The sequence below is a fragment of the Syngnathus leptorhynchus genome, chromosome 11 (assembly GCF_054491065.1).
Source record: "Syngnathus leptorhynchus isolate UIUO chromosome 11, UIUO_Slep, whole genome shotgun sequence".
Lineage (NCBI taxonomy): Eukaryota > Metazoa > Chordata > Actinopteri > Syngnathiformes > Syngnathidae > Syngnathus > Syngnathus leptorhynchus.
The window spans coordinates 3,297,501-3,324,136 of record NC_141205.1 but is presented as its reverse complement, the minus strand read 5'-3'; the positions used below and the strand labels follow the sequence as shown (position 1 = coordinate 3,324,136).

Below are 26,636 nucleotides of genomic sequence, written 5' to 3'. Positions count from 1 at the left end.
CCTCTCATTTACCTACACAGAAGACTAAATACAAACTACACCAAAAGTTTTTTGTTCAGGCGTTGGTCAGGGTGTGCACGTCGCTGTGTTTGCACAGCGACAACAGCGGGAAGTTGACGGCAGGTGGAAACTGACAACAGGTGCATTCACCCCCCCCCCTCTGTCCGTTGGTCCGACATGCCACGTGTTCACCTGCACATCTGCAAAATTGCTTTTTGCACAATGGTCACTTCACTCCGCACGTCCAATATCGAGATGCTGAAGTGCCAGTTAATGATTACCCAGACCTCGTTGAACCATAATGTTTTCATTTCCCGCGTCACAGCAGGTGTAGCATGCGCACCTTGCCTTTGCTGACCTTCTCAACCCAGAAACAGTTTTTTTTTTATAAACATAAATTACTTTATTGAATGAAAATCAGAATAATTTTTGGGGCATACACAAAATACGGAACACACAAGCAGGGTACAAAATTGAAATAACACATCATCTGGACATTGCACTATAAAACATTGCCATACAAGTTTACAATTCATCTTTGTACTGTCCATTTACAGGATTCTCATCACATATTAGGCAACCATGGTGTAAACTTTTTTTTTTTTTTTTTTTTTTTTTTCAAATATGTTTGGTCCCAGCCTTTTCGCTTTGAAACGATTTGGTTATCAACAATTTGAATACTGCAAACATCAATTAAAGCCACAAACGCTAATGAGGTAAATAAGACAAAGATAAAGAAAAGAAATTTCTCGGCACAAATTCATTTCACGTATGGCTTTGACTGGTATTATTAACACTGTGGTAACATTGAGTGCACGGCTTGTCAAGTTCCTATCATGGGAACTCATCAGTTGGGCTGTGGTCAAAATAGAAGCTTAAGATGAACGACATCTTTTTGAAAGCGATTGGCTATCCGTCGGCGAAGGTCACTCCCGAAGCACCTGTTAGCACTTTTTGTCTATCTACGCCGCAGTAACCGGGGACAGCTGTGTGCGTGCGATGGCTTTTCTGTGTCTGCGTGTGTTGGAGGCACACTGAGAGGTTTATAGCACCCACGCAGATCCTACCTCTCAGCAGCTGCGTCTGGCTAGTCAATCCTGAGCTGTCCGGAGACGAGAGAGAACACCTCTTGAGTTCAGTACATATTTGGTCTTGGCAATGGCAGCAAAGGGGCTGAGATGGAGGAAAGATCAGCTTCGCTTCAGATTTGGTCCGACAGCCTTGACTTCAAAATAGAATGGAAAAAATCTGCAGGGCTAATAGGCTTGTAAAATTCAGATCCGCAATGAGGTCTGATTCCCTCTGTTTTTCTTAAGGCTGGAATTTCTTTGGCATCGCGGACCGAGAGGTCGTCGCCAGTCCTCGGTCCTCCGCCGTCCTGAGCTTGGTCACACGGCGGCGGAGCAACACCCGGAGGAGCTGTGTTTCTGCAGCAGTGACATGCGGCTGAAGGTGCGAGAGCAGACGCCGCACTGGTACTTCTTCACCTCGGCGTGGGTCTGCAGATGAGCTCGCAAATTGGAGCGGTCGGCGAACGCTCGGTTGCAGTGGGGGCAGGAGAAGGGACGCTCGCCTGCATGAGGAAGAACACCGAGACGTTTTTAAGTGATTGGCAGGTGAGGCCGAGGGTCTTTGAATTCGTCAATTCGCAAACACACGCATCGTGTAGATAACAAAGCACTGATGCGCTCCGAGCCTGAGTGAATTAGCATGATTCAATCGCAGCCAAATGAGATTAGCATGCTAACAAGTTGCAGCGAGCGCTCAGTGATAAGGCCACTTGATAAAACTCCTTTTGTCTTCACGGCGTCGTCTTCCCCCCGTGAACAACGATAAGACAATTAGCAAGGCGGCCATTGTTGTCGGCACACGAAAACACAATGAGCGAGCGAGCGCAGGGTCTACCCAAAGCCGTGTGATTGAATCTGTTGATCAGCACAAACGACACGGGACCGACTTCAAAGTTAGACTTTGACCTTTTTCCATCAAGACGTGGATCTCACCTGTGTGTGTGCGGATGTGGCCGCGCAGCAGCCACGGCCTGGAGAAAGCCTTTCCACATGTGGTACACACGCAGGGCAGGGTGTGTGAGCGGATGTGCATCTTCAGAGCCCCGAGGCTGGTGTACTCTTTCGGGCAGTGTTTGCAGAGGAAGGCAGGCCTGCTGGCGCTTACGGGAGGCTCCCTGTCGTCTTCCGCCGGAGGGCTGACATGGGCTATCACGCCGGTACATTTCATCCGCTGACGGGGAGCGTACGTGTGCACCGGCTCTGGGCTGGGGGGGTCTGATGTACGCCCTTCATCCTCCTCGCCACTACTGCTGGCACTGCTGCTGAGGCTGCACGGGGAGCTGAGGTCCAAGGGACCCGGGATGGTGGAGGGATCTGTTTGGGAGGTGGGCAGGTAGAGAGCGGGCAGGACACTCAGGTCCCACACCAAATCTGCTGTCAAGCAGGTGGCAGTGGATGAGAGCTCAGCGAGAGGATATTTGTCCAGTGACGTATCTGAGATAGAGATGGAGGCAGAGTTCAGACTACAGTGACGCCAACAGGCTAGAAATCAATTGAGATTTAACATAAGAACAGATCAAACACATTGGCTGCAACTGTCTGCTTTCATCACTTTATCTATTCGTTTGATGCCCATTTTAGGTTTTGGGGAGGGGGGGGGGGCGAAAAGTTGCACCCATTGGAGGGTTTCATGCGCCGTTTCCTCCCACGTATTCACAAGCGCTTGTAACATGAATGGTGCTCTGTCTGCGGCCACTAAGGGGGGGGGGCACGGGCCGCAACTTTATCGAGACGTTACAGGATGTGGAGTCAAGCCACAGCAAAATGGAATGGGGGGGTTACACACCACCACTATGCACATACAGTTCTAGCATCTACACTGGAAGAATGGAGCTTTCTCACTAACGCGCGCAATTACGTAAGGAGGGGGGTTTTCGGAACGCAACGACTAAAATAGAAACTTTCATCACTCACCATTCTGACATTCCAGTTCACTGTAGTTTGGCTTTTGTTTGGCGAAGTACTTTTTAACTAAGAAAGAGCGAGGCATTGTCCTTTGGCGTATTAAATAACTGTGCGTAAAAGTATCCAGCGACGGGTGGGACGCACAGTCTGGAACAAGCAGGGTTAACTAAAGTGTCCTCTGTCAAGTGGGAATATACAACAACAACAAAAGAAAGAAAATATGGATGTTCCAGTAGTCCAAAGGTTGGGGCAGACCAGCGTGCCTGCAGCTTTCATGTGGAATGACTAAATGCTGGCCTGTGTTCTGAAATACTGACACAGGCGGTAGGGGTGTGCTCGCCTGGAGGGCCCTCCCCACCACGGCCAGAACCACCAGCTCCCTCGATCCTCCTCCTCGGCTCCTCCTGCTGTTCTGTGCAGGAAAAGGGGGCTTCATGACCCCCTTTCTGCACGGAGCCCACAAGGTTGGCAAATGAAGGAGCTAAGATACATTTAAATTCCCGCTTCACATCATTCGATTGGATGGCGTAAATATTGCAATTTGGTTTTTGTTCATGAAAGTCAATATTTCTGATGGTGTTTAAGGAAGTGGTTCACTGAGTGAACAATGGCAAAAGTTTCAAATCATATGGAACCGCTGCATAAAGGAGCAGTAATGCTGACTTTAACAAGGAACAGAAGACTCATTCAAGGGTTTCATTAGAATGAAAATGCTGCAAATCATATGCTGTTGCACACAGTCACCAGATCACATTCGCTCAACTACTTAAAAAGTCTTTAAGACGGACAAAACAAACAAACAAAAAACACTTGCACCATTTTTAGAGATCCAATAAAACAGCGGCACCACCAAACCTGGATTGACATAATAACAATGCTCAATTTAACAATTATTACGACTAGTTTACAGCAACACACCACTGCATCACATCAAGATTGTTTCCAATGTTTACTTAACTATATATGGGCAGAACAGAAAAAAGTCCCATAGGATGATGCAGTGCAGTACTTCACCAATTCAAACTACAACCAAAATAATCAACAAATTGTTAAACTAACTTCATGCTGCCAGTCAGTCAAAATTGTCCATTATTGAAAAGGTCGATTTTTTTTATTGGACATAGTTAAAATACAGAATCTTTATTGGACGTAGTTAAAATACCATGTAACAGTTCGGGTGGTAAGGGTGTTAATGAACAATGAACAAAGTTGATTCCACTATTGATTCTTTCATGCGGGTCTTCATTTCCTATTCATGCATACTCCCATCAGCGTCATTCAAAGCACGCTTCGGTCATTAAAGTGTTTTTGTGAACTTCATGCAACGGGTACTAATGCAGTAGAACGGTAGTTTCCTTGAAATGATCAAATTTGTCTCACTTTATTACTGTAAACAAAGAAACCACTTGACCCTCATGTGAAGCATATGTCAAGGGGAGGGTGGGGTGACCCAAATAGAATTCTTTTTCATAGACCAAAAGCGCCCCCTAACGGACAAAAGTGATTTTGTTGATTGATGTCAACTGTAACACTCGGAATTCCCCATAATTATATGACGTTACTGCTGAGATAGGTTCCAGCACGCCCGCGACCCTCGTAGGATAGGCGGTTCGGGTGATGAATGAATCAAACAATCAATGTAAAGGCTGAACTCTGAAGAATTTCTTCTATTGCGCAAAACTATTGTTTTCATCAAGATTATAGGAATAAAGTTGAAATCAACTATAGTGGAGTAGTATTACATTGAATCATGCATATGTATTCATTGCACATATGTTGCAGTCATGCTTTTATAGAGGTGTTTTTCTGCAGAGTGGAAGTTTAGTTTACACGACTGCCTCCCAAGGAGTGTCTGAAATAAGGCAAATGAGTGAGTCACATACGTTTAAATAGATTTTATACATTTTTTTCTTCAGTCACTGTGTGGGTCCGTGGCTAGAGTGGAGCCATATGGTCAGGCGGGTGCTTATTGCATATCTTGTGTGCGTGTCTCTATCCAACTGTGCGGGGCGGATTTGCGGATTCTGATTGGTGGTTTCTCGTCATAGGCGGAGTCAGAGCCTTACACACTGGTTTCTCATTGGTCGATCATTTGAAAAACAATCGATAACGTCACATAAATCGTGAACGTTATTTTAAAACCCCCAAAACAAAACAATAAAAAAAAAAAAAAAGAACCAAACTCCGGTATTTACTGTATGACAGTGAGTCGAACCGAGAAACTTTAACCAGAGGTAAGAATCTTGTTTTCTGTCTATATATTGTCTTACAAAAACTATTTGTAGCTATAATATGTACAGAGAGTAATATACCTATTGTTCGTTATTCCTTATCGAAGTTTATCCGACCCGACAAAATATTCATTGACGTCACGATAGAATTCACATGTCTCAAACATGTACGGTATTCAAAGCTCCAATTTGCACAATTGTCGAGCGACATTAACAATGGATGGGGTGGGCATCATTATTCAAAACACTTAGCGCTCGATCTTGAATTGGCCTTCCTAGTTAGCTGACCCTTCCAAAAATTTGGACATATGACAAACTTTCCAAATCTAAAGGAGGATTAATTCATCGGTATGAAGAATAGTGTGTGACCATGAACGCATATGTTAATAATTTGTATTATTCTCTTTGGTTAAAGAGAAATACGTCAGAGAGAAGCAGTAATGCTGAGAAAACTCGCTCGTCTGCTTTTTGGGGGAAAGAACTCAGAGAAGGACGCCCCAGAGGAAGTCAAGTCCAAAGAAGTACTGGAAGAGGAATGGCTTGTAGTTAGTCGTCAAGGTTGGTTGTGCATCCACTGTGCAGTTTGGTTGAATCCGCAAAGTACTCTGTAGAAAAAAAAACAACAACAATCAAATAATGTAAGATCAAGGGAATGCACCACTATTGTTCATTGTGTGTTTCAGCCAAAAGAAATACATATTTGCAATACATTTTCGGGAAGTAAATAAATAAATAAAATATCTTGTTGACTAAGCAATAACAAAATCCACAAAAATTCACTTGCTGATTCTACTCTATGAAGATATTGTTCAGCGACATAAACCCTCAATTGTCTCCCCAGAAGACACTTGTGCTGAGATCCCGAATATGGAGGCCTCCGCTATATTATCAGACTCTGCTCCCATTGCAACAACTATTCCCAAACTAGAAACAAGGTAAACTACTGTAAATAATGAAATGGATACAGGCTGCACGTTGTCTTTGAATATCAAGAATCAAATTTTGTCAAATTAAAAATTCAAACTTGACTTAAGAGTAATTATAGAACTAGCCCATCTTCATGTTAAACCTTATTTTGAAGCCTGTTGAACGAGGACTTGTACATTGAATTATAGTTATGTGTTGTTGTTTTTTTTTTTTTAGTTTAACAGCTCCAGCCAGTGACCAGTCCACAATTGAAAGCAAAGAAACGGCCATCTCAGCATTACTTTCTCCTCCTAAAGTCTTGCACAAGGTCACAAAGCCAACCTGTATGCAAAAATCCTGCACATCCCACCACCGCATGTCCCGAAAGATTATGCAGCGACACAATCGCGTTCGGCATGGGTTCCAGCATCATTCCTTCCCACTCCAACAACCGTCACATCGCAACCTCAGTCACTAAAATGCTGCAAGGGCAACTAGTAACGCATTCACAGAGCTGATACTGATACTATTTTCATGGATACAAATATCCATCCAAATTGTAGCTGTAAAAGATTTGATATGTTATACTATTTTTTTACTGGCATGTATTTGACTAAACACAGCAATAAAATACAACATAGTGCATTACTCGTCGATGTTTCTTTAATTATTACCTCATTGGTTGCAGAATTTAACAGTGAATCTAAAATTAATGACCAGAAATTTGAAGCGTCTTAATTGACTGATAGTTAGTTCCAAGCCAGGTGAGTTCCACAGTGATTCAAATGAAAAGCATGTAGGCCTGGAGGTATTGTGCTGATCTTGCGATTTGCCAAGCCTCCAAGAACATACCATTGCAGCAAGTGGCCTCTGGTTGGCCTCAGGTCTGTGACGATGATATCAACTATACCAAAGGAAAGATAAGCTTCAGTGACAAAACACTTGTCCATTGGTACATTGCTTCTGTCACCTGCGCCATCGGGGTGACTACTTTTGTTATCTCAATAGAGAAACTGAAGCAGACCCTTTAAAAGACCTGTGATACTCACAATAGTGGGACCAGCCTAGCATATATATGGGACCTATATGAAACTGGTTTTATCAGGCGGACACAGTTTGACTTCCATTACCCAGGTAGCAATAACAATGCAGTTGAAGGTTTGCTCATTTAATATGTAAATGCCCCTTGTAATGCAAAACATTTACTTTAGCTGTTACTACGTTCCCTAGTTGATGAAAATAACATCTTACTGATGGAAGCCAATGCACAGTGTAAGTGTTCAAAGGCGATTTAACAAATGCTAACTGTTGACATTTAATTCTTGTCCAATTTAACCAATCTGCAGCCCTGTTTCCAGAAGAGAGGGTGCAATTTGCAAATACAACTGGCCACAGAGACGAAAGGCAGAAAATGATTGTCTTTGGAGTGGTGAGGAACAACAATGTGATTAAGAAATGGATAATTCCTCTAGAAACAAATCTCAGGTTCTCTTGACCATCAACAAGGTTTGTGATATATATATGCTATGCATTTTGAAGACTACTAGTCACATGTTAGAAAAACGTATATGCATTTGAAAGTTGAGGGAAAGTACACCTAAAAGCAGGCTTTTTTTGTCCCTTTTCTTTTGTGCATGTGCGCCGAGGAGCGCCGAGCCTATTATGTAAAGTTGATGTTCAGTCAAGATAATGTCATACTTGCATGCCAGCTGCATCACAGGGAGGGACGTGTCACATGAGCAGAGTCTGAGGACAAACATGTCACTCAAAATATCAGTTAGTGGCAGAAAATAGTTGTGTTTGTTCATGCTCAGTTTCCAGAAGTTGTGCAATGTCTTGATTTTCAAATTGCATTAGCTAAATGTTGCGTCATTCAAAATAGCACTTTTAGTTGAGCAGAAAATTATAAGATGACCAAGTCAAAATGATCTACTTACAATATAAATGCAAAACATAAATATATTTCCTTTATATGATCATTATTTAAGGTATTACTAATATTACTATTTATTATTGTGTATTCTTTATTTCCTTTTCAGGATAACTGTCCATGAGCCCTGGACTTCAGCTCAATGTCATCTGACAGATGAGGCAAACACACTTAGAATATCCCATAGTGAAAAAAATAATAATTGGAGGCCAGCGACGCAGTAAGGTTGAGCAAGTTAGCGGAATTTAACGTCCATGCGTAGGGTGCCAAAAGTCCAGACGTCAGATTGGCTGCCCTGTATGTCAATTAAAAGACAAACGCAGATGGATGATAGCCTGCTATTCATCTCCTACTTTATAATGTCATGCGATTTACCCACACTTCCTTCGTGATCGACCAGTAGATCACGATCACGTATTGTACAATTTCAGAAACGATCAATACTGTAACCGCGACAATATTGATAGTTTCTGAAATTGTAACGTAACGGTGGGGAGTTTAGTAACTGATCTAAGAAAACTTCTGCAATTAAATGTGACATGGCCGAACTTATAAATTGCCACCAGAGTCAGGCAAAAATTCATTCTTCTTATCTAATCGTAGTTGCAGTCACGCAGTGTCATTGAAATGTGTTCCCGTGAGTGCACGCACTTGGTGTTAAGGGCGGAGATGAAGTGCCGAGGCAAGTGGGCGTGACCGCGCAAAGGAGACTCTCACTTAAATACCTCGTCAATAGAGGAAAAAGTGCTATTGAGATGATTTCCAATTGGAAATAGACTCCAAATAGTCTCTGACTTGTCGTTGAGTTGTTGGCGGAGGCGCCGCGCTTCTCTCCCGAAGGAAACCATCTAGGTGAGTGTTTGTTTTGACAACATTGTCGCGAAACAAATGAGAGATGTTTTCCCGTCTTGCATGTCAGCAGATTTACGCCTGCTAGACTTAACTCGGCTTCAATGGAGCCCATCCCGTCGTTAAAAGAGAAGTTCTTCATCGTCACACGTGGAAAGTCGTGGAAAGGCTTCTGCCGGGGATGCATTGGTCGGGTGGAAGCGGAGACGCAGCGCGGGGAACTGATGGGGCTTCTCTACTCCGGGGGGCCAAACGCGGGGGGACCCAAGAAGGGAGGCGTCGTGCGGAAAGAGGACACTTACCCACTGAGCCGCCACCAAGCTCAGCTCCTGTTCTTCATCTCCTCCGTGAACAAGCGCTTGGAACTGCTGTGCAACCCGCAGTTGTTCTCGGCCATCTGTGAGCTGACTGTGGAAGACCTGGTGGTGGTCAAGCACAGGAAGGGCCATCAACCGGGAGTGGTGAAGAACCTGATGCAGATTGGGAAGAAGGAAAACAAAGACGATCTGCAGATGCTGGGATTTGAAGTGGAATTTGTGGTAGGAGCATTTCACTATACATTATATATACCATTATAGGATAATTGGTGACTTAACCTCAGGTGACGCTTGTGATAATAAACCTTAAGTGCGCATTAAGGCGCCTCAAGCTAATATTTGCATAGGTGTTGAGTTGTCGTACATCATGCACTCTATAAACCAGTCACGGTAAAAGTTGACAGTCAAACAACTAACTTCGGAACCCTTGAAATATCATTAGGGCTTAATTGAGCATTTGGAGCAGCAATGTACTTTGACTTTGTCTGTTTTTCCACAATCTGCTTTTGTCTGCCTTTCCTCTAGGACAATCCTCCTACTTTACTATCCAAAAATCCTCCCCATATGCCCCTGTTCAGTGCTGCAGACATTATCCAGGTGGTCCCATCTTACTCCATCCCCCTGGGACTCAACTGGAATCCTGGCCAACATGGTGGTATGTACAGAAAATGCGCTGTAGTCGTAAAACGAGTCCAGTTGCTTTGGAATGCAGAAGAGTGGAGTCATCACATGGGCTTGACGTGCTTTCAGAGTTGTCTGCATAGTATTCCGAACATACTGTCAACAACATGTCACAAGATTAAAGATACTATATGTCGTGTGACTTTTTAACCCGGACCCCTCCCTACTTTCTTACAGGCACGAACAAAAAGGTGCTGCGCATTAACTCCATGCCAATTCTTAGATCTCATGGACAAGTGAAAGAAAAGCGTACAAAGCAGAGCAGCAGTATCGACACATCATGTGTACCTTTGGAAGTGGGCTCCATGGTGGAGGTTGTGTCCAACACAGGGGTCACAGTTTATGGGGTTGTGAGGTGGCTAGGTGTCCTTGAAGGAAAAACCTCCGAATGGGCTGGACTCGAATTGGTGAGTCTCCAGATTAGCATGAAAGGTTTTTAAGTGGCTTTGTGAATATTTGCAAATGATTTGGTCTGTTTTGTGCATCAGGACTACGATGTGAACGGTTGTTCTGATGGGACTTACAAAGGCCAGCGATTTTTCACTTGCAAAATTAGCAGGGCTTTATTTGTTCCTGTTGCTAAATGCAAGCCCGATAGCAGGTTTGTCAGCTCCTCCACACCGAGTGACACCGACAGCCAAGCGGAAATACCTCCAGGTAATTGCTTGATGCAACGGGTCATTCACTATTTAGTAATTAACAATGCGCACCGCCTTTTACCACCCACAAACTGGATTGCTAAATCAAGATTGTTTTCAAAGTACGAAATGTGTCGCTAATAATATTTGTTGCATCACTGGAAAAGAAAAAATAAATGTTTTGTTTTTTTGTGTGCTCTAGTTCCTCCATATGTGGACTCTGAGGAGTATGTGGCACCCATTGCCGAATCGGAGGTCGTGTCTTTGTTAGTGGGAAGAATGAAAGGGATCCAGGGCCACATCAACTCCTGTTATCTGGACGCCACGCTTTTCAGGTAGAACCAGTTCAGAATCACCACCACCCACCACAACAGCTGACTATGAAGCGTTTTCGTCTTGAAAAATGTCATGCGACTAAGGAGTTAAGTGCATCCAGATAAAAGCTGTTGTTTTCTTTCTGCAGTTTGTTCAGTTCCTCCGTGACCCTGGATAATATCTGCCGTTGTCCTGCAGACACTGTGCAGCCCATTGCTTCTACACTGAGAAAAATAGTCAACCGTTTACGCAGGTATTATTGCTTTCCTATAATCCGGACGACATAGTTAGGGTTTTTTTTTTCTCATATTTATCTTGCGATACGAAAAACATCGACAGTTGAAATAACCACTAGACATGAAAATATTTCAATTTCTTTACTGGTGTGTTGTTTTCTCACTAACATGTCATTTTTCTTGCTCTCAAACGCTTTTCTTGCAGACAAGGGTTCGTTCCTGCTGCGAGTGTGATGAATTTCCGCAATCAGCTTGGCTGTGACACATTTCGAACAGAGGAAAAAGGTCCAAATCCTTTTCCTATATACAGCGTTGTTGCTAAAAAGTACGCAAGCGTCTTATTTATCGATTACTTTTGTGTTCTCATTGCAGACCCAGAGGAATTCATCACAATTCTCTTCCAGAAGGTTCTTGGCATTGAGCCGCTGCTTAAACTCAGGTAGGACCTTTCAATATTTCGTCTGTATGGCTGATAAATCACAAAGTATACATTTCTATCAGGTCGAGGAGTGAAAGTTATCAAGGGGCCTACACATTGCAGATCTTTCTGGAAAAGGAGCAAATGGCACAGATACCCACCGTGCAACAGCTGATGGACACTTCCTGCCTGTCATCCAATGTCAAGTTTGAAGAGGTACGACAAACAAACAAAAAAACATGTCACCGTTTCATCCTTTTAATTCCAATATCCTACTTGACCTGTTTTTTAGATGCCATCCTGTCTAATAGTTCAGATGCCAAGGTTTGGAAACAAATTTAAAATGTTCTCTCACATCATTCCATCCATGGAGCTGGACATCGCCGACCTACTTTACAACTGTAAGGAACCTCCACTATCGTAAATATCAGAACGAAAAATATATATATATTTTTTTAAATGATCTCTGCGTGTTCTCACAGCACCCAGGCAATGTTTTATCTGTGGGGAATTGGCAGAGCACGAGTGTCTCCAGTGTCTGCCAGATCAAAAACTGCATCCAGGAAGAATTAAACAATACTGTACAACCTGCAACACACAGGCAAGACCCATTTTAAAATGTAATACCCCTAGTATTAAACACGACATTTGAATTTATTTTTGGTGCTTCTTTCTTTTGAAGGTACACAGGCATCCCTCGCGCCTGGGGCATAGCCCGAAAGCTCTGGCGGTTCCAGCTGAGGTAGCCACAGCTTCCCCCGTAGCTCGGCACACCTTAGAGCTGTTTGCCGTGCTTTGCATTCACACCAGTCACTATGTGGCCTTTGTCAAATACGCTTCTGACCCACACTCCTGGCTCTTCTTTGACAGCATGGCAGACAGATGCGGTGAGGATGATTCACTTTTTTTTTTTTTTTTAGCCAGGCAATGACATATCCCCCCCCCAAAAAAATATTCGTGCAAACGCTGACATGTTTTCAAATGAAACCGTCGCTCATGACTTATGTTCTGATAAAGCAGTCTCAACAAATGCAGATAAGGATGCACTCTGACTCTGTCTCTTCTATCACGTCTCAATCTGAAGTCTAATCTCAACGCTCCTCTTCCTGTCAGGTGATGATCAAAGGGGCTTCAACATCCCAGAGATCCGAGCTTGTCCAGAGCTGGGTGACTTTTTATCCATGTCTGAGGAGGAGCAGGCACGGGCCAACCCCTCGTGTGCTCCCGAGCTTGTGCGCAGACTGCTGTGTGACTCCTACATGTTTTTATACCAGAAGCCAGCAATGACTCTTTCCAGTACAAATCATCAGGGGCCTTAAAATGTATGACTACAAGGACACAGTGTTCTTTCAAGAGGGGTTTCATAATAAATGTGCACTTTATCAACCACATTTTTCATTATTGCATACAAACAGTAGTCAGTGATTATTCTTATTTTTTTTACATACCCCAAAAATACAGTAATATTTGGAAGGAAACGCTATGGTAGCTCACTACAATTTCTCTTTACATACTCAGACATGAAAGGAGTAAAATAAATGGGTTTTTTTTAATTAGACATTTTTATTGCTTTATTTTATTATTTTTCTTTTGTCATGAATACTGGATATTTATGGTAAGATTCAGAATGTCACATGTAAATGCTTTTATGCCTTTTCTTTCTATTTCATGCAATAAATCTATTCAAGGACTTGGGGTAGACCTAAAAGGTAGCTGGAGCCACCTTGACCTCCTTCATATTTTGTCTCAAGTGGAATGGAAAAACTACAAATATGGTCAGATTGTGTTCACTGTAAACAGTTGCACGGTGTGTTATTTTGATGTGTGGACACATTGCAGTTTGAACAGTTTTGAATTTTATTTGGATTGGTTTTGTGTTACAAATCATTGAAGTCGACAAAATGTCAGTGCACATTTTGATACCCCCACGGCCTCCACGGAAGTTTTTGTTGTTATTGTAATTAGTTAGTTACTAGGGTGCATATGCACATTGTCACTCGTTTAGCAGTATATTAAATAATAGTTCCGTTTTTATGTAAATAACTCTTTCATCGATGTCCAAAATCACATGGGAAGCGAGTGTAAATGTTTAGTGCAGGGGTGTCAAACTCATTTTTGTCACGGGCCGCACTGTCAACCCAAATAAATGATATTTAAAAGTGAAGATAATTTGCAATTTTAGTAATGACGTGAATTTTAGGCACAATTTGTCTTTGCGGGCCACCTAAAATGACGTGGCGGGCCATATCTGGCCCCCGGGCCTTGAGTTTGATAGCTGTGGTTTAGTGTAACGTGAATTTTAGCGCTCTCTTTTGGATGGAAATGGGTTTGCCAACTCAGCATGACTTCAGTCAGCAAAGTGAGTCGCGTCATCTTATTTTGGCGGCTCACAGGTTAACCAAAACACGCTTTAGGCACAATTTTAATCACCGTTGAACTTAGAGAATGTAAGAAAGTTGCTTTGATGCGTGAATTCAAAAGTATTGCAGTTTTACAAATAACTCATGCATCTATTTTGGGCCATCTAATATGTTTAGAATAACAAAGGGGCGTTAATATGTTAACATGACCCATAGAGCTGCTTGGTTTCGAACATTTCTGTCAGTTAACATAGTGCAACACATGGCCAGTGACCTTTACGTTCTCTACGTTGCACATCAAGTGTAGTCTGAAACTCCTGAGTTGTTATTTGATATCTGGAGCTGAAGGCTCCCAAGGTTACCGGGGGCAGGTTGGCCTGCCATGCATTCTCTGGCCTACATTCTGGTCACCTCCATGTTTGAAGTCATAGCACAACACCATTCCAAGGACTTCATTCAAATGGGGGTCATGATAATGCAATAAATGAACGTTTTGACATAGTGAATATTTTTGTGAACAATCTGTTCTATATGTCGCCATGCACCCAGCCCGTTTTGCGGTTTCAACAAAATGCAGTGACAGTCAGCCTGGGAACGTTGAGTAAAAAGCAACACGTTCCTCCAAAGGAGGAGCTACAGTTGCGAACCATTTAAATCCGGCGCATGCGCTGTGTAGTTCATTTGGGACTTAGGTCTTGCACAAGCCAGCCCTTTCTTCATTCTGCTTGCTGCTGCTCACCGGTGTGTGGTTGCCCCCTCACGTTTGTCATTTTTATTTTTTTCTCAATCACCGCTTAGGAAATGAGTGGGGACCATTCCCACAACGAGGACCAGGTAACGCTGAGAACATTTTAGGACACCCCCCCCCGTCAATATTCAGCGCGTACATGCCTGCTGGCATTGCATTTGTTTGGTTTGACAGGATAACTTGGCTAACTGTGAATAGTGGATGCTAATGCGCTTTGGCCGAGTGTCTTCTTGAAGTCTTCTCGTTTTGTTCATGAGAATAATGTGTTGACAACTTGTATCCTTCATGTGTTACTAATGACACGGCAGTTATCGCTTAGTCTTCATGTGTTTGGATGCATACTTGAACGGAGTGCCCGAAAGGCTGCTGGTAATGTGTGACGTTAGCATCTCGCTCGAGCCGCTAAGCCATATTACCAGCCAGCGTAGCACATTAGCTCACCTAGCTAAGAAGCTAAGATAGTGTCGATTGGCCATCCAGCAAGTTCAAAGTTAGTTAGCCGCCGGCTGGTTAGCTTCCACGAAATGTAACCCTTGTGTGTTTTCTAATATATTTCAGAATGACTGTGGCTCTCGGATCAACGGTAAGCGTGTTTCGTTTCTAATATACATCACGATCAAAATGCTCTTTCTCTCATTTGCACATATCTTCGGTGATACAGTACAACATGAGATTAGTTTAGAGCAGAGGACAGAAATGGCGTCCAGAGACTAAGTCCTCTCTTTCACTCACAAGCGTCTATTGTTCAAAAGGGAGGTCTCGCTACAGCTCTTTGAAAAACAATATCGCCACTTGGAATGCCTATTTGGACAGTTTAAGAGGAGTTTTATCGATTTCTCGTCTTCTCTGAAGCCGTCGCTCACGTTAACCGGGCGAATTTCCCACCTGAAAGTGAGGGTTTGGGGGTTGAGGACTTAGTCTCTGCGCCATTTTCTTTTTCGGCGCAGCGGCCTGACTACTGCGAGTGCGAGCTGAACCCAAGCTCGCCCGCCGCCTTTACATGGTCGAGAGGACGCCTCATCTCGCCTCCACAACGCTTCACTCGGGAAAATGATGTGAAAGGCGATAGCAACACTCTTATTTACGACACCGTAATTAGGCTTTCCACCACTGGGGGGGTACATTTTCATCGCCCAAGAGAAAGTAACTTTTGACAGCGCGATGGTTCGGGCAGCATTTAACTTGACATAAAGTAGCTACTAGGGGTTTTAACCTACACATTTTCAAACCGTTTGGTTTTCATTTTATTGTAAGGCCACAAGTACAAGCAATATGAGGAATGACAAGATGATTGTATGTCTTGCAAAACTGACACTCGGCACACAATATTTTTGGGAGAGGGGGTAATGACTCGTGTTGCCAATAATTCAATCAATCAAAAGCTTATTAATCAAGACATAAAAATGCTTCGTTTTAAGGGTGAAGCGTGTACCAAACAATACAATGGATAGACGAAAGACTTAAAAGGATACATGAAAGAGAATAAGTCTGTAGCCTTCTCTTTAGTTTATATGATAACTACTCAGTTATTACATTGCTCACAATTATTTTGGATAATTCATTTCTGTAGCTCTCCTCGAAAGCAGACTGTAGAATCACACAAAACCTATTTTCTGACAATACTAACCAGGCTAGAATTATTATTTTTGTAATAATACAACAGATTCATCAATTTGTGAAAATAGTTGCTGCCATTTCCACGCAACTTTGAGAATCAGTTTAGACAAAACCATCAGCTATAGCGAGTGTGACCCACTCCTTGCTGTCTGCTTTTATTAATCCATGATAGTAAAAGCATGTCTGTCTCGGTTTATCTTTCTTAACTGAAAAGTAGAGCGAAAGGAGAAAAGTGCTCGTCGGAACATGTCATCATTTCACATTATCTTAAACATGCTGCGAAGGGGCGGGGTTTCTGTGAGCTTGTTGTCTCATTGATTTCGAGTGATTACTTTTGTTCCCTTCTTCCCTGATGGTCCAGTGGTCAGGATGCTGTGCTTTCGCCGCCGCGGCTTGGGTTCGATTCCCGGTCAGGGAATCATATGCAGCCATAGGGAGGCGCATGTCAGTGTTTCCCTTGTGTCGGGTAAATGCAGAGGGTTGCGTCAGGAAGGTCATCGGGTGTAAAAACTGAGCCAAAAACCTCTCATTCGAATCATCTGGACAAAAAAAATACAATAACAACGGGTGTTTTGCTGTGGCGACCTTTCGGGGAAAAGCTGAAAGGAACCAACCGACTTTTGTTTCCTTGAGAAAATACTTGCCAGAATGAAGCAGGTTTTGTGGTCATACACAACAACTGATACAACGTTGACCCTGCACATCTTAAGGGGATATACAAAAACTGAAACCTTATTTTGGTTGCCTCCGTCCTCACACTGTCCTTTTTTTTTTTCCTTGCAGATTCCCACAGGCATAAATATAAAGAACACAAACACAAGGACCACAAGAAGGATAAAGAACGGGAGAAACTAAAGCATGGCAATGGGTATAACGTGCTTCTTCCAATTTGCAAAGTGCACACCTCTCTGACTTCGGCTGCTGCCCAAATCATTTTGTTCTGCTCAAGCTGACCTCGACATATATGTTTTTCATTTCTTGGTGCATCAGTGAGCACTCATCTGAAAAAAAACATCGAGATAAGGAGAAGATGAAGCACAAGGATGGAAGCACAGACAAATTTAAAGACAAGCACAAGGAGAAAAAGGTGAGCTCCAAATAATGCACGCTTGTAGCTGGCTTACTACCTAATTATTTTCTTACACACCCAGTAGTAATAATACAACAAGTTTTGAACACAAACGTGTTTGTCTTTACAGATGAAAATTGTTGATGGTAAAATCAAAAAGGAGAATGGATTCGCCAGGTATGTCTGCTTGGGTTCCGTTTTAAGGGATTCCCTGTGATACGCGGGGCGGCCCATACGTCGACAAACCGTGCGGAAAAAATCACAGAATGACGGTCTTGCCGCTTTTTCAGCCCGCCACATGTGAAGTGTGAGCCTGACGATGATTTTTACCACTCGCCGAGACACGACAAGTCTCTAAAGAGAGAGCGGGATGATGATGAAGAGTGAGTGGCCAAGAAACATTTCAAACACGTCATGTTTGGTCATGTAACTTTTTTTGTATTCATGTTTCAGTTATGATTTTAAACCCAAGAAAGTAAAGCTAGAAAACGACAGGAAGGACAAGAAAAGGAAAGCGATTGAGGCAAGTGAAGTACATAAGCTGGGGCTCTTTTTTTTTTTTTTTTTTAAATCAGGGAAAGACTGGTGACTGTGTCAAGCTTTCTCAACTAGATTTGAATCGCAGCTTGGGTTGGGCCAACATGCTTCCTTTTCTCTTCCCTTTTTAGGACATAAAGCCTAAAAAGACAAAAGATAAAAAAGGAGAAACTGTTGATGGAAAAAAGAAAGCAAAAAAGGAACCAGAAGAGAAGTGGAAATGGTGAGTTAATGTTGTGAGTAGATATGGTGGCATACCTTTATACGTTGATATATTTTGCTACTGTTCCCAGGTGGGAAGAGGAGAGATACACGGACGGTGTCAAGTGGAAATTTCTGGAACACAAAGGACCGGTGTTTGCGCCACCGTACGAGCCCCTCCCCAGCAAAGTCAACTTCTACTACGATGGTAAGAAACGGACGGTACGTTTTCATAACAGCGCGTCCACCTGGCCGATCACCACATCATTTCATCTTTAAGGTAAGCCGATGAAGCTCAGCCCAGAGGCAGAAGAGGTGGCCACATTCTTTGCCAAAATGCTGGACCATGAATATACCACAAAGGACATCTTTCGAAAAAACTTTTTTAAAGATTGGCGCAAAGTAGGTGAAAAAGAAACCAAGTCATTTAGCACCTTGTTTCTCCAACTTTTCTTCATTAATATGATGATTATTTTTCCTTTCCTAATTCAGGAAATGACCGCAGATGAAAAGGGTAAAATCTCAGACTTGAAAAAGTGCAACTTCTCTGAGATGTCAGACTACTTCAAGGCTCAGACGGAAGCCAGAAAGGCCATGTCCAAGGAAGAGAAATTGGTAAATATGCAAAAAAAAAAATGCAAAACCAAAATGTTAACCTTTCCTAACAGACACACACACGACTTTTTTATTTCTTGTACTCACGGCATTGATGAATAAACTTGTTTTCCCCTTGATAGAAAATAAAGGCGGAGAACGAGCGCCTCTTGCAGGAGTACGGCTTCTGCATCATGGACAACCATAGGGAACGCATTGCTAACTTCCGCATTGAGCCGCCTGGCCTGTTCCGTGGTCGTGGGGACCATCCCAAGATGGGCATGCTAAAACGCCGGATCCGACCCAAAGACATCATCATCAACTGCAGCAAGTTAGTGCTTCTCCTCAACGCTGTCGGGCCTTTATTTATTTATTTATTTATTTATTTTTGGGGGAATCAACACGCTCAAGTGCAGTCACCTTGTACATGTTTCAAGGAATATATGTAGTCTCAATTCAAACATGTCAGGGGATTTAAGTATTGCACGGTTACTGTATGAATCTAATAATGCGCGCAGGGACTCCAAGCACCCGCAGCCTCCTCCAGGCACAAAGTGGAAAGAGGTCCGTCATGATAACAAGGTGACTTGGTTGGTGTCGTGGACTGAGAACATCCAAGGCTCCATCAAGTACATCATGTTGAACCCCAGCTCAAGGATTAAGGTAGGCTACAACCTGAGTCGCATTACTTCGATTGATCATATTCACGCAAATGCTGTGATAAGTGGAAATCTGAGAACACCAGGGAGCTGAACCGTGACTAAGACATTTGAACGCATGTGTCATCAGTCTTGTCCATTTCTTTGTGTGCAGGGAGAGAAGGACTGGCAAAAGTATGAAACGGCCCGCAGGCTCAAGAAATGCGTGGACCGCATCAGGACGCAATATCGCGACGACTGGAAGTCCAAGGAGATGAGAATTCGACAGAGGGCCGTGGCGCTTTACTTCATTGACAAGGTGAGCTCCAGTACGAAGCGCTCGGCGGGAACGCGACGTGAACACCGGCTCTCTGTCGTGTGCAACAGCTGGCTCTGAGAGCTGGAAACGAGAAAGAGGAAGGAGAGACTGCTGACACAGTAGGCTGCTGCTCCCTCAGAGTGGAACACCTCAAACTCTATCCCGAGAACGACGGTCAAGAGTACGTAGTGGAATTTGACTTCCTGGGTAAAGATTCCATCCGATATTACAACAAGGTTCCTGTGGAAAAAAGGGTGAGAGTTGGCACGCCCAAGGAAAAACTGCCTCAGCAAAAACTTAGGATCATGGCTGTTGTTTCTCTTGCAGGTGTTTAAAAATCTTCAATTGTTCATGGAAAACAAAGAGCCAGATGACGACTTGTTTGATCGCCTGAATGTAAGTGCCTGGAAGTTCAAGCTCACAACACGACCTGAATTAAACTGGCTACTTCTGACTGGTGCATTGCCACTGTACCGCTCAACATTGGGGGGAGGTATTTGGAATGTTGGCATCTTGTTCACGCTGTTCCAATTTCGTTTTTGGCAGACTTCGATTCTCAACAAGCACCTTCAGGAGCTGATGGACGGTCTGACAGCCAAAGTTTTCCGTACATACAATGCATCAATCACCTTGCAACAACAGCTCAAAGAGCTCACAAATGGTACGCCGTCGTTGGAGAGTCTCACCTGAAAAATTCAAACCACATCCATGACGAGAAAGCATCTGTTTTTGCCGCTGACAAATCAACGCTGTTGCTGTTTTGTCTCTAGTGGATGAGAACGTTCCAGCCAAAATCCTGTCCTACAACAGGGCCAACAGAGCTGTGGCCATCCTATGTAACCACCAGAGGGCGGCACCTAAGACTTTTGAGAAGTCCATGCAGAACCTGCAGACTAAGGTGGTTTTGCTTTTTTTGCCTCTGAATGATCGATCACGTGATCCTGTATCTGCGACAAAAACCCTGAAGCACGAGACCGCTCTCTCACCGAATTGTCTCCTTTTATTGGCCTCAGATCGAAGCTAAAAGGGACCAGCTGTCGGACGCCAAACGAGAGCTGAAGAGCGCCAAGGCTGATGCCAAAGTACGGAGGGATGAAAAATCCAAGAAGTGAGTAGAGTTCAGATGCGCTGCACACGTTTGCTTGCGTCAGTCCAGCTCATGTAATGACGGGCGTCGACCGCGCAGGGCCGTGGAGACCAAGAAGAAGGCCGTTCAGAGGATAGAAGAGCAGCTGATGAAGCTGGAAGTGCAGGCCACCGATCGCGAAGAGAACAAGCAAATTGCTCTCGGCACGTCCAAGCTCAACTATCTTGACCCTCGCATCTCTGTGGCTTGGTGAGTGACTTTTGTTTCGTTTTTTTTTTTCATTTATTTTTTGTATGTTTCCTCGCCAAATTCTTAAAATTGTACATGTCCAGCCCGCTAATGTTGTTTTCCCTTATCAGGTGTAAGAAGTGGGGTATTCCCGTTGAGAAGATCTACAACAAAACCCAGCGGGAAAAGTTTGCCTGGGCCATCGACATGGCAGACGAAGACTTTGAATTTTAAATTCCAGGTTGTGGTTTTAACGCTACTTTTTAATCGGATACTTGTTTTTACTATAATGATTTTTTTTCTCGATGGACTGACCCGATAAGGTTTTGGCAGGAAAAAACAAAAGATGAGGCCACATTTGAGTGGTAGTCTAAACATCTGATCTGCGATCAGGCATCAAGCTGAACTGAGCATCAAGGCATAGTGCCAGTAGTTGGATGACCCACCCCCCCACCTTCACATTTTTCTCCCTGTGACGATGCCTGAACTTTGAACTCTGTGGTCCTATTGCTTGTGTATGAAGCAAAAAAAAAAAAAAAAAAAAGAGAGAAAAAATGCTTTTTATCATTGTATCTTCATTCACTGTTTTTATTTTAGCCCCTTCATGTATTATGAATGCATCTATATTTTGATAAAGTCAAATCAAATGAATTCCTTAATACCACCCACAAGCCTTTTGAGGACAAGGACAAATGTGAGTTTGGCGTGAGTGAGCGAGCGAGCGTGTGTATGTTTTAGAGGCCCCCGACCTTAAAAGCTGTCTGTTTTAGGGTGATGATTTTCAACTGGACTATTTAAAATGGTGTTTAGCATGTGGATGTGTGGGAAGTGGGCTAGCTTTTGGGGCTTGGAGGAACACTGCAACCATGTTAACTTTGACTTAAGCAAGCAGAATGTGAATATGTTTTACAGCCTCTCAATCAGGGACTTTTATTTTCAGTGTAAATGTGAATCAGTCATATTGATCCTGTCACTTGCAAGTCCACATCCCCTAAAGCTGCTACTCCGCCCCCTAAAGTCTACATTTGGGTTGAACTTAATTTGTTTTGAAGTAAAAGAAACCCCCTGCCCTGTTACTTGAACTCAATATATTTAAGTCTGTAAAAGGAAAAGTATTTCTCATTGGAGAAAAGCGTGTGAGGGATATCGACTTTGCCAAAAAATAATCAATCTGTTACGATTTTAGCTAGTTGACTGTATAATGAGGTGAAAGCAATGTAACATTTTAATGTGAATTCATTTTATTCCACTCATGATAGGAAAGTTGATGTAAGTAGTTGTTAAGTCAACATCCTATCCTGTTTGACCTTTTGTCCTAGCATTTGATCATGTTAAGTTGTATCCTCATCGTAGGTTAAGAAAATAAATAAAACCCCACACATCAAACCATCTCTTTTTTTCCTTGTGTATTCTTTGCATTTCAGCAGATCTCGTCTGTCCGTTGGCGACTTAAAATTATTGACCAATGCTGCTCAACACTCCAAATTCAATTTGTACATGAAAATCGAAACTGCAGATTCGTCACAAGGAACTTTCCTGATTGCAAAAGTGTTCAAATTCACAATAAAAACACTGAACGAAACGTCTCGTTTACATTTCCACCTGGCTGCAAAAAATACCTAACACACAAAAAAATTAAAGTCATAAACGGGATTGAACCCGTGACGTTAATATTTCAAATTAGTTGACTTTGCAGTGCCTTAATCGCTGTGCTATCGTGACAAATGTTCATTGAGGTAGTTCATGTTGAAAATAGCCAACAGTACTAAATTACCCGGCGAGGGTACCATTTTAGGCAATTTGGTAGTCACTTTCAATCTCAAATCTTCAGGAATAAATAATGACCTCAAATGTAATGTGCATGTTAACGAAAAGGACAATCATTCGGACACTCCATTAGGTACACCACCACTTTCTGATTGGCTGTTTGATCGGTGACGTCACTCGCACGCTCTTATTCGGTACACCGCCATTTTCAGGTGTACCTAATCGCAGGCCACTTCATTAGGGAAAAATCATGGTCAAAGTTTAAATGAAAGTGAAAAGTGCCACACCCGCCCTCACCCCCACTTTTTGATTGGCTGTTTGATCTGTGACGTCACTCGGACACTCCATTAGGTACGCCGCCATTTTCAGGTGTACCTAATCGCAGGCCACTTCATTAGGGAAAAATCATGGTCAAAGTTTAAATGAAAGTGAAAAGTGCCACACCCGCCCTCACCCCCACTTTCTGATTGGCTGTTGGATCTGTGACGTCACGCTGACACAGGTGTACCTAATCACTTCATTAGGGAAAAAATGTTAAGTGAAAGTGAAAAGTGCCACACCCGCCCTCACCCCCACTTTCTGATTGGCTGTTGGATCTGTGACATCACTCGGACACTCCATTAGGTACGCCGCCATTTTCAGGTGTACCTAATCGCAGGCCACTTCATTAGGGAAAAATCATTGTCAAAGTTTAAATGAAAGTGAAAAGTGCCACACCCGCCCTCACCCCCACTTTCTGATTGGGTGTTGGATCTGTGACGTCACGCGGATACAGGTGTACCTAATCACTTCATTAGGGAAAAAAATTTAAGTGAAAGTGAAAAGTGCCACACCCGCCCTCACCCCCACTTTCTGATTGGCTGTTGGATCTGTGACGTCACTCGGACACTCCATTAGGTACGCCGCCATTTTCAGGTGTACCTAATCGCAGGCCACTTCATTAGGAAAAAATCATTGTCAAAGTTTAAATGAAAATGAAAAGTGCCACACCCGCCCTCACCCCCACTTTCTGATTGGCTGTTTGATCTGTGACGTCATTCAGACGCTCTATTAGGTACACTGCCATTTTCAGGTTCGTTCGATTCACGAGTGACAGTGACAGACAGCGTTGCTGTTATCCAGCCGACACATTTTGCCGACATTGATGTTTTAATTTTGTATTTGTTGGATTGTTTTTGATGGTGTTGTTATACCGAATGTGTTTAATGTGAATAAAACGTTGAAAAAAAAAATCCGTTATGCCGACATTTGTTATTTTGGGGGACACTAACTCAAATAACAACGTAAAACATACATATTGTCATATAAAGCAGTTAACCAAATATCTTTCATGTTTCAATTGGCGAAAATATAAAACAAGGAATAAAACACAAGACAAGTTTGAACATAAATGTTTATTAAAATAAAAAATAATAATACAAGTACATTTCAAACCAGCAATCTAATGTGAAATTGCAGTAGATGTATTGGACAACAATATTTAAGCGTATACACGTTATTTGAAAACTACTATAAATCGTATCAAATAAAAATTACCCAAAGAGAAGCATAATCTCGCCGTTTTTGCATAACGCTTGGAGAAAACGTGCATGATTTCTTTCCATGGCAAATCGTAAATCTACATTCCGGCTTCCATAGTTCAAGCCAGGGGGGAGACGCAACACGTTCACTGACTGATCCGTTGATGCGCGCACGGGAAGGAAGCTAGTTCATCCATTGACTCGTTCGCGAACGGGAAAGTCAGGATTCGTTCCCTCACTGATCCGTCCGTTCTCGCCATGCAAATCACTCACTCACTGTTTCGTTCACTCACAGATCCGTTCAGTTGGTGAACGGAAAATGCAATTCACGACTCGTTACGTCATTTTCTTCTTTGTTTTGTTTTACGGCGAGGTGGTACCAGCTTCAATGCGCATTACCGACACCTACTGGTTAAAGTCATATGAACTGAAAACAAGTGATTCATTCGCTCTCGTTCACTGAAAGGATTCGGTATTTTTGAACGAATCATTCATTCACGGGCCAACACTAACACCGTGCTGCAGTGATATTAAAATGTGTGAACTGAACTTTGAACTAGTTCAACTAGTAGAAAATGAACTTTCCCAACACTGCCCCACAACAGTATTTGCACTAAGATGAGAGCGTCTACTAAACAAAACAATCCCGAGCCAATCCCATTTTGCCTTGAAGTAAAAAGAAGAAAAAAGATGGAACCAAGCCGAGTTTCTGTTTTCCGCCAGTTTTAAACCAGTGTCAATCGTTCGCCAGCAGGTGGCGCGCCAAGCAATGCAGAGTCAGTTCAAACGTATCCCGCAGCTTTTTCTGGCATGGCTGCAAGGTGGGCTGTGGAACAAATAACTCAACACTGCTGATTGGTGAGTATTCAGTTTATTCTGTAAAGATTCAGAGAAAGTGTAGAAAGGATGATACAACAGTGCTTTATGATCAGGCTATTTCATAAAAGTTCTTTTTTTGTTGTTGTTGTAAGCGATCATTACACCGTAAGTCCAGATTTTATTTATCTCAAACCAAAATAAATTTGTAACATTCGACACAAGTGCATACACTGCTGGTAGGAGATGAACCTCCAATTTCACTTTGGATGGTATAGCACCGTTCTTAGCTATTAGCAGCTTGACAAGGATGCAGCTTAATAGGATATCCATGTAGTGACTGTATGTTTATATAAACAAGAGAAGAATTTCTCCCCATTTGGCTCTCTAGCTAGCTCCAGATCTCACTCTGTCAGTGTCAAAAGATCCAATTGGTAATTTAGCTTTCAAAAGACAATTGGCCAGTCACAAGATTTGATACAATATTACAGTTACAGCTCATATTAAAACATCTCCAAAGTGTACAGAAAGCAGCACACGATTTTTCACAGATAGAGACCAACAGCGATCCTTGATGCACTGGCTTTTTTTTTTTTTTTTTCCTCCTCTCTTCCCTCTCTGCTTTTATTTTTTTTCCCTCAAACTTTTTACAGAAAGCGCAGTAGCTGGAAAGCGAGCTGATGCGACAAACAGGCCATAAACACATAGACAGAGCTGAGTAAGGCAACGTTAGCGTGACAGGCTTGTCTCAGTTCAGCTTGCAAGGGCTTTGTAGGTTATTGATCCGGGCAAAGCTGTCAATCAATACCTTTGCAGTGGGGCAGTGGGATTTTGAGCATTGCTGTCTTCATTAGTGCATTGTTATAGTCTCTTGCGTGTAGCCGAACCACAAAGTGATCACCAACATTGATACAGGTCTAAATAAAACATGTTTGATTGCATCTGGACTTACAGTGACCAGAAAAGTATAGAGAATTGGAACAAAACAAAGCAAAAAAAACAAAAACACGTAAAAGTCAAGGCAGTGCTGAAGTACTGGTTGCTAAAAAAGTAAAAAATATCACAAAGCCAACAATTACATTTCTTTGACACATCTTTTGTCCATTCAGTCAGTACAACCCCCTTTTTATAGTGCAGTTTCGATCATATACTGTATATAGATTTCCGGCGCTGACCCCAAAACATGATCTCTCGGCCTTATCCCGCCCGTCCTATTTTTGTTCATTCAAGTCAGTTTTCCAGTCAGTGTGCGTCTTCTCTTTCTTTTCTTTGATCCCTCACACTGACCTCATTGTGCACCCTCCCCACACGAACACAAAGAAGCATGAAAGGCTGAAACATCACAGGACTGAAGAAGGTGAGAAGTTCTTTCTTCTGACATGGGAGGAAGTGATGGCAGATGGAGGAGGAAGAGGAAGAGGAGGGGAGAAGGAGAAGGAGGAGAAGGGGGGGTGGGGGGTATTCACAGTTACAGTCAGTCTTACGGTCCAGCTACAATCACATTTGCTGTCATTACAAACACTCGTTTCGGGAGCCCGGCCCGGGAGCGAACCAGAACCAGCCTTGTACGCCGGCCGGCGACTTCATCACACCTCCAGCAGCTCCATCCTCAGGCGATCCCTAAACAGGAGGCAAACAA

General features: G+C 43.0%; 5 protein-coding genes and 1 non-coding gene across 13 annotated transcripts in view; 4 read left to right on the top strand and 2 right to left on the bottom strand.

The window, feature by feature from the left end:
- Positions 1-377: 377 nt before the first annotated feature.
- On the bottom strand, positions 378-3,218 carry snai1a (snail family zinc finger 1a). Its single transcript, XM_085924152.1, has 3 exons — positions 2,985-3,218; positions 2,004-2,504; positions 378-1,573 (listed from the first exon to the last, which is right to left on the bottom strand). Exons 1-3 carry the CDS (start codon positions 3,058-3,060, stop codon positions 1,389-1,391), a joined length of 762 nt encoding a protein of 253 aa, XP_085780278.1. The 5' UTR covers positions 3,061-3,218; the 3' UTR covers positions 378-1,388.
- Positions 3,219-5,067: 1,849 nt separating this feature from the next.
- LOC147048868 (uncharacterized) lies at positions 5,068-6,747 on the top strand. Its single transcript, XM_085925076.1, has 4 exons — positions 5,068-5,209; positions 5,622-5,764; positions 6,048-6,141; positions 6,350-6,747. The coding sequence occupies exons 2-4, from the start codon at positions 5,647-5,649 to the stop codon at positions 6,588-6,590; spliced, it is 453 nt and encodes a 150-aa protein (XP_085781202.1). The 5' UTR covers positions 5,068-5,209; positions 5,622-5,646; the 3' UTR covers positions 6,591-6,747.
- A 1,999-nt stretch (positions 6,748-8,746) lies between these two features.
- Positions 8,747-13,666, top strand: cyld2 (cylindromatosis (turban tumor syndrome) 2). 3 transcript variants are annotated; one of them, XM_085925074.1, is made up of 14 exons: positions 8,747-8,894; positions 8,965-9,430; positions 9,734-9,863; positions 10,067-10,296; positions 10,378-10,546; positions 10,730-10,862; positions 10,991-11,095; positions 11,284-11,363; positions 11,451-11,517; positions 11,580-11,712; positions 11,789-11,897; positions 11,979-12,097; positions 12,179-12,383; positions 12,610-13,665. In XM_085925074.1, exons 2-14 carry the CDS (start codon positions 8,996-8,998, stop codon positions 12,813-12,815), a joined length of 2,121 nt encoding a protein of 706 aa, XP_085781200.1. In that variant the 5' UTR covers positions 8,747-8,894; positions 8,965-8,995; the 3' UTR covers positions 12,816-13,665. The 3 variants fall into 3 exon arrangements, with proteins under 3 accessions (XP_085781200.1, XP_085781198.1, XP_085781199.1); XM_085925072.1 differs by having other exon boundaries at positions 11,284-11,517; positions 12,610-13,666; XM_085925073.1 differs by having other exon boundaries at positions 8,760-8,894; positions 8,962-9,430; positions 11,284-11,517; positions 12,610-13,666.
- An 876-nt stretch (positions 13,667-14,542) lies between these two features.
- Positions 14,543-21,559, top strand: top1a (DNA topoisomerase Ia). Its single transcript, XM_085924442.1, has 21 exons — positions 14,543-14,690; positions 15,163-15,187; positions 17,005-17,089; positions 17,212-17,308; positions 17,421-17,467; positions 17,581-17,673; positions 17,744-17,813; positions 17,959-18,050; positions 18,121-18,236; positions 18,309-18,430; positions 18,521-18,643; positions 18,766-18,953; positions 19,141-19,285; positions 19,436-19,579; positions 19,648-19,833; positions 19,907-19,975; positions 20,126-20,240; positions 20,350-20,477; positions 20,593-20,687; positions 20,766-20,915; positions 21,026-21,559. The coding sequence occupies exons 1-21, from the start codon at positions 14,658-14,660 to the stop codon at positions 21,126-21,128; spliced, it is 2,226 nt and encodes a 741-aa protein (XP_085780568.1). The 5' UTR covers positions 14,543-14,657; the 3' UTR covers positions 21,129-21,559.
- On the top strand, positions 16,568-16,639 carry trnae-uuc (transfer RNA glutamic acid (anticodon UUC)). Its single transcript has one exon. It is a non-coding gene; the product is annotated as a tRNA-Glu (tRNA).
- Positions 21,560-25,036: 3,477 nt separating the features above from the next.
- zhx3a (zinc fingers and homeoboxes 3a) overlaps positions 25,037-26,636 on the bottom strand; it is a 37,276-nt gene continuing 35,676 nt past the window's right edge. For all 6 annotated transcript variants that reach the window (XM_085925103.1, XM_085925108.1, XM_085925104.1 and 3 more), the window contains exon 3: positions 25,037-26,617. In XM_085925103.1, coding sequence (XP_085781229.1) covers positions 26,584-26,617 — 34 coding nt within the window. In that variant the 3' untranslated portion in view covers positions 25,037-26,583. The remainder of the gene's footprint in view (positions 26,618-26,636) is intronic.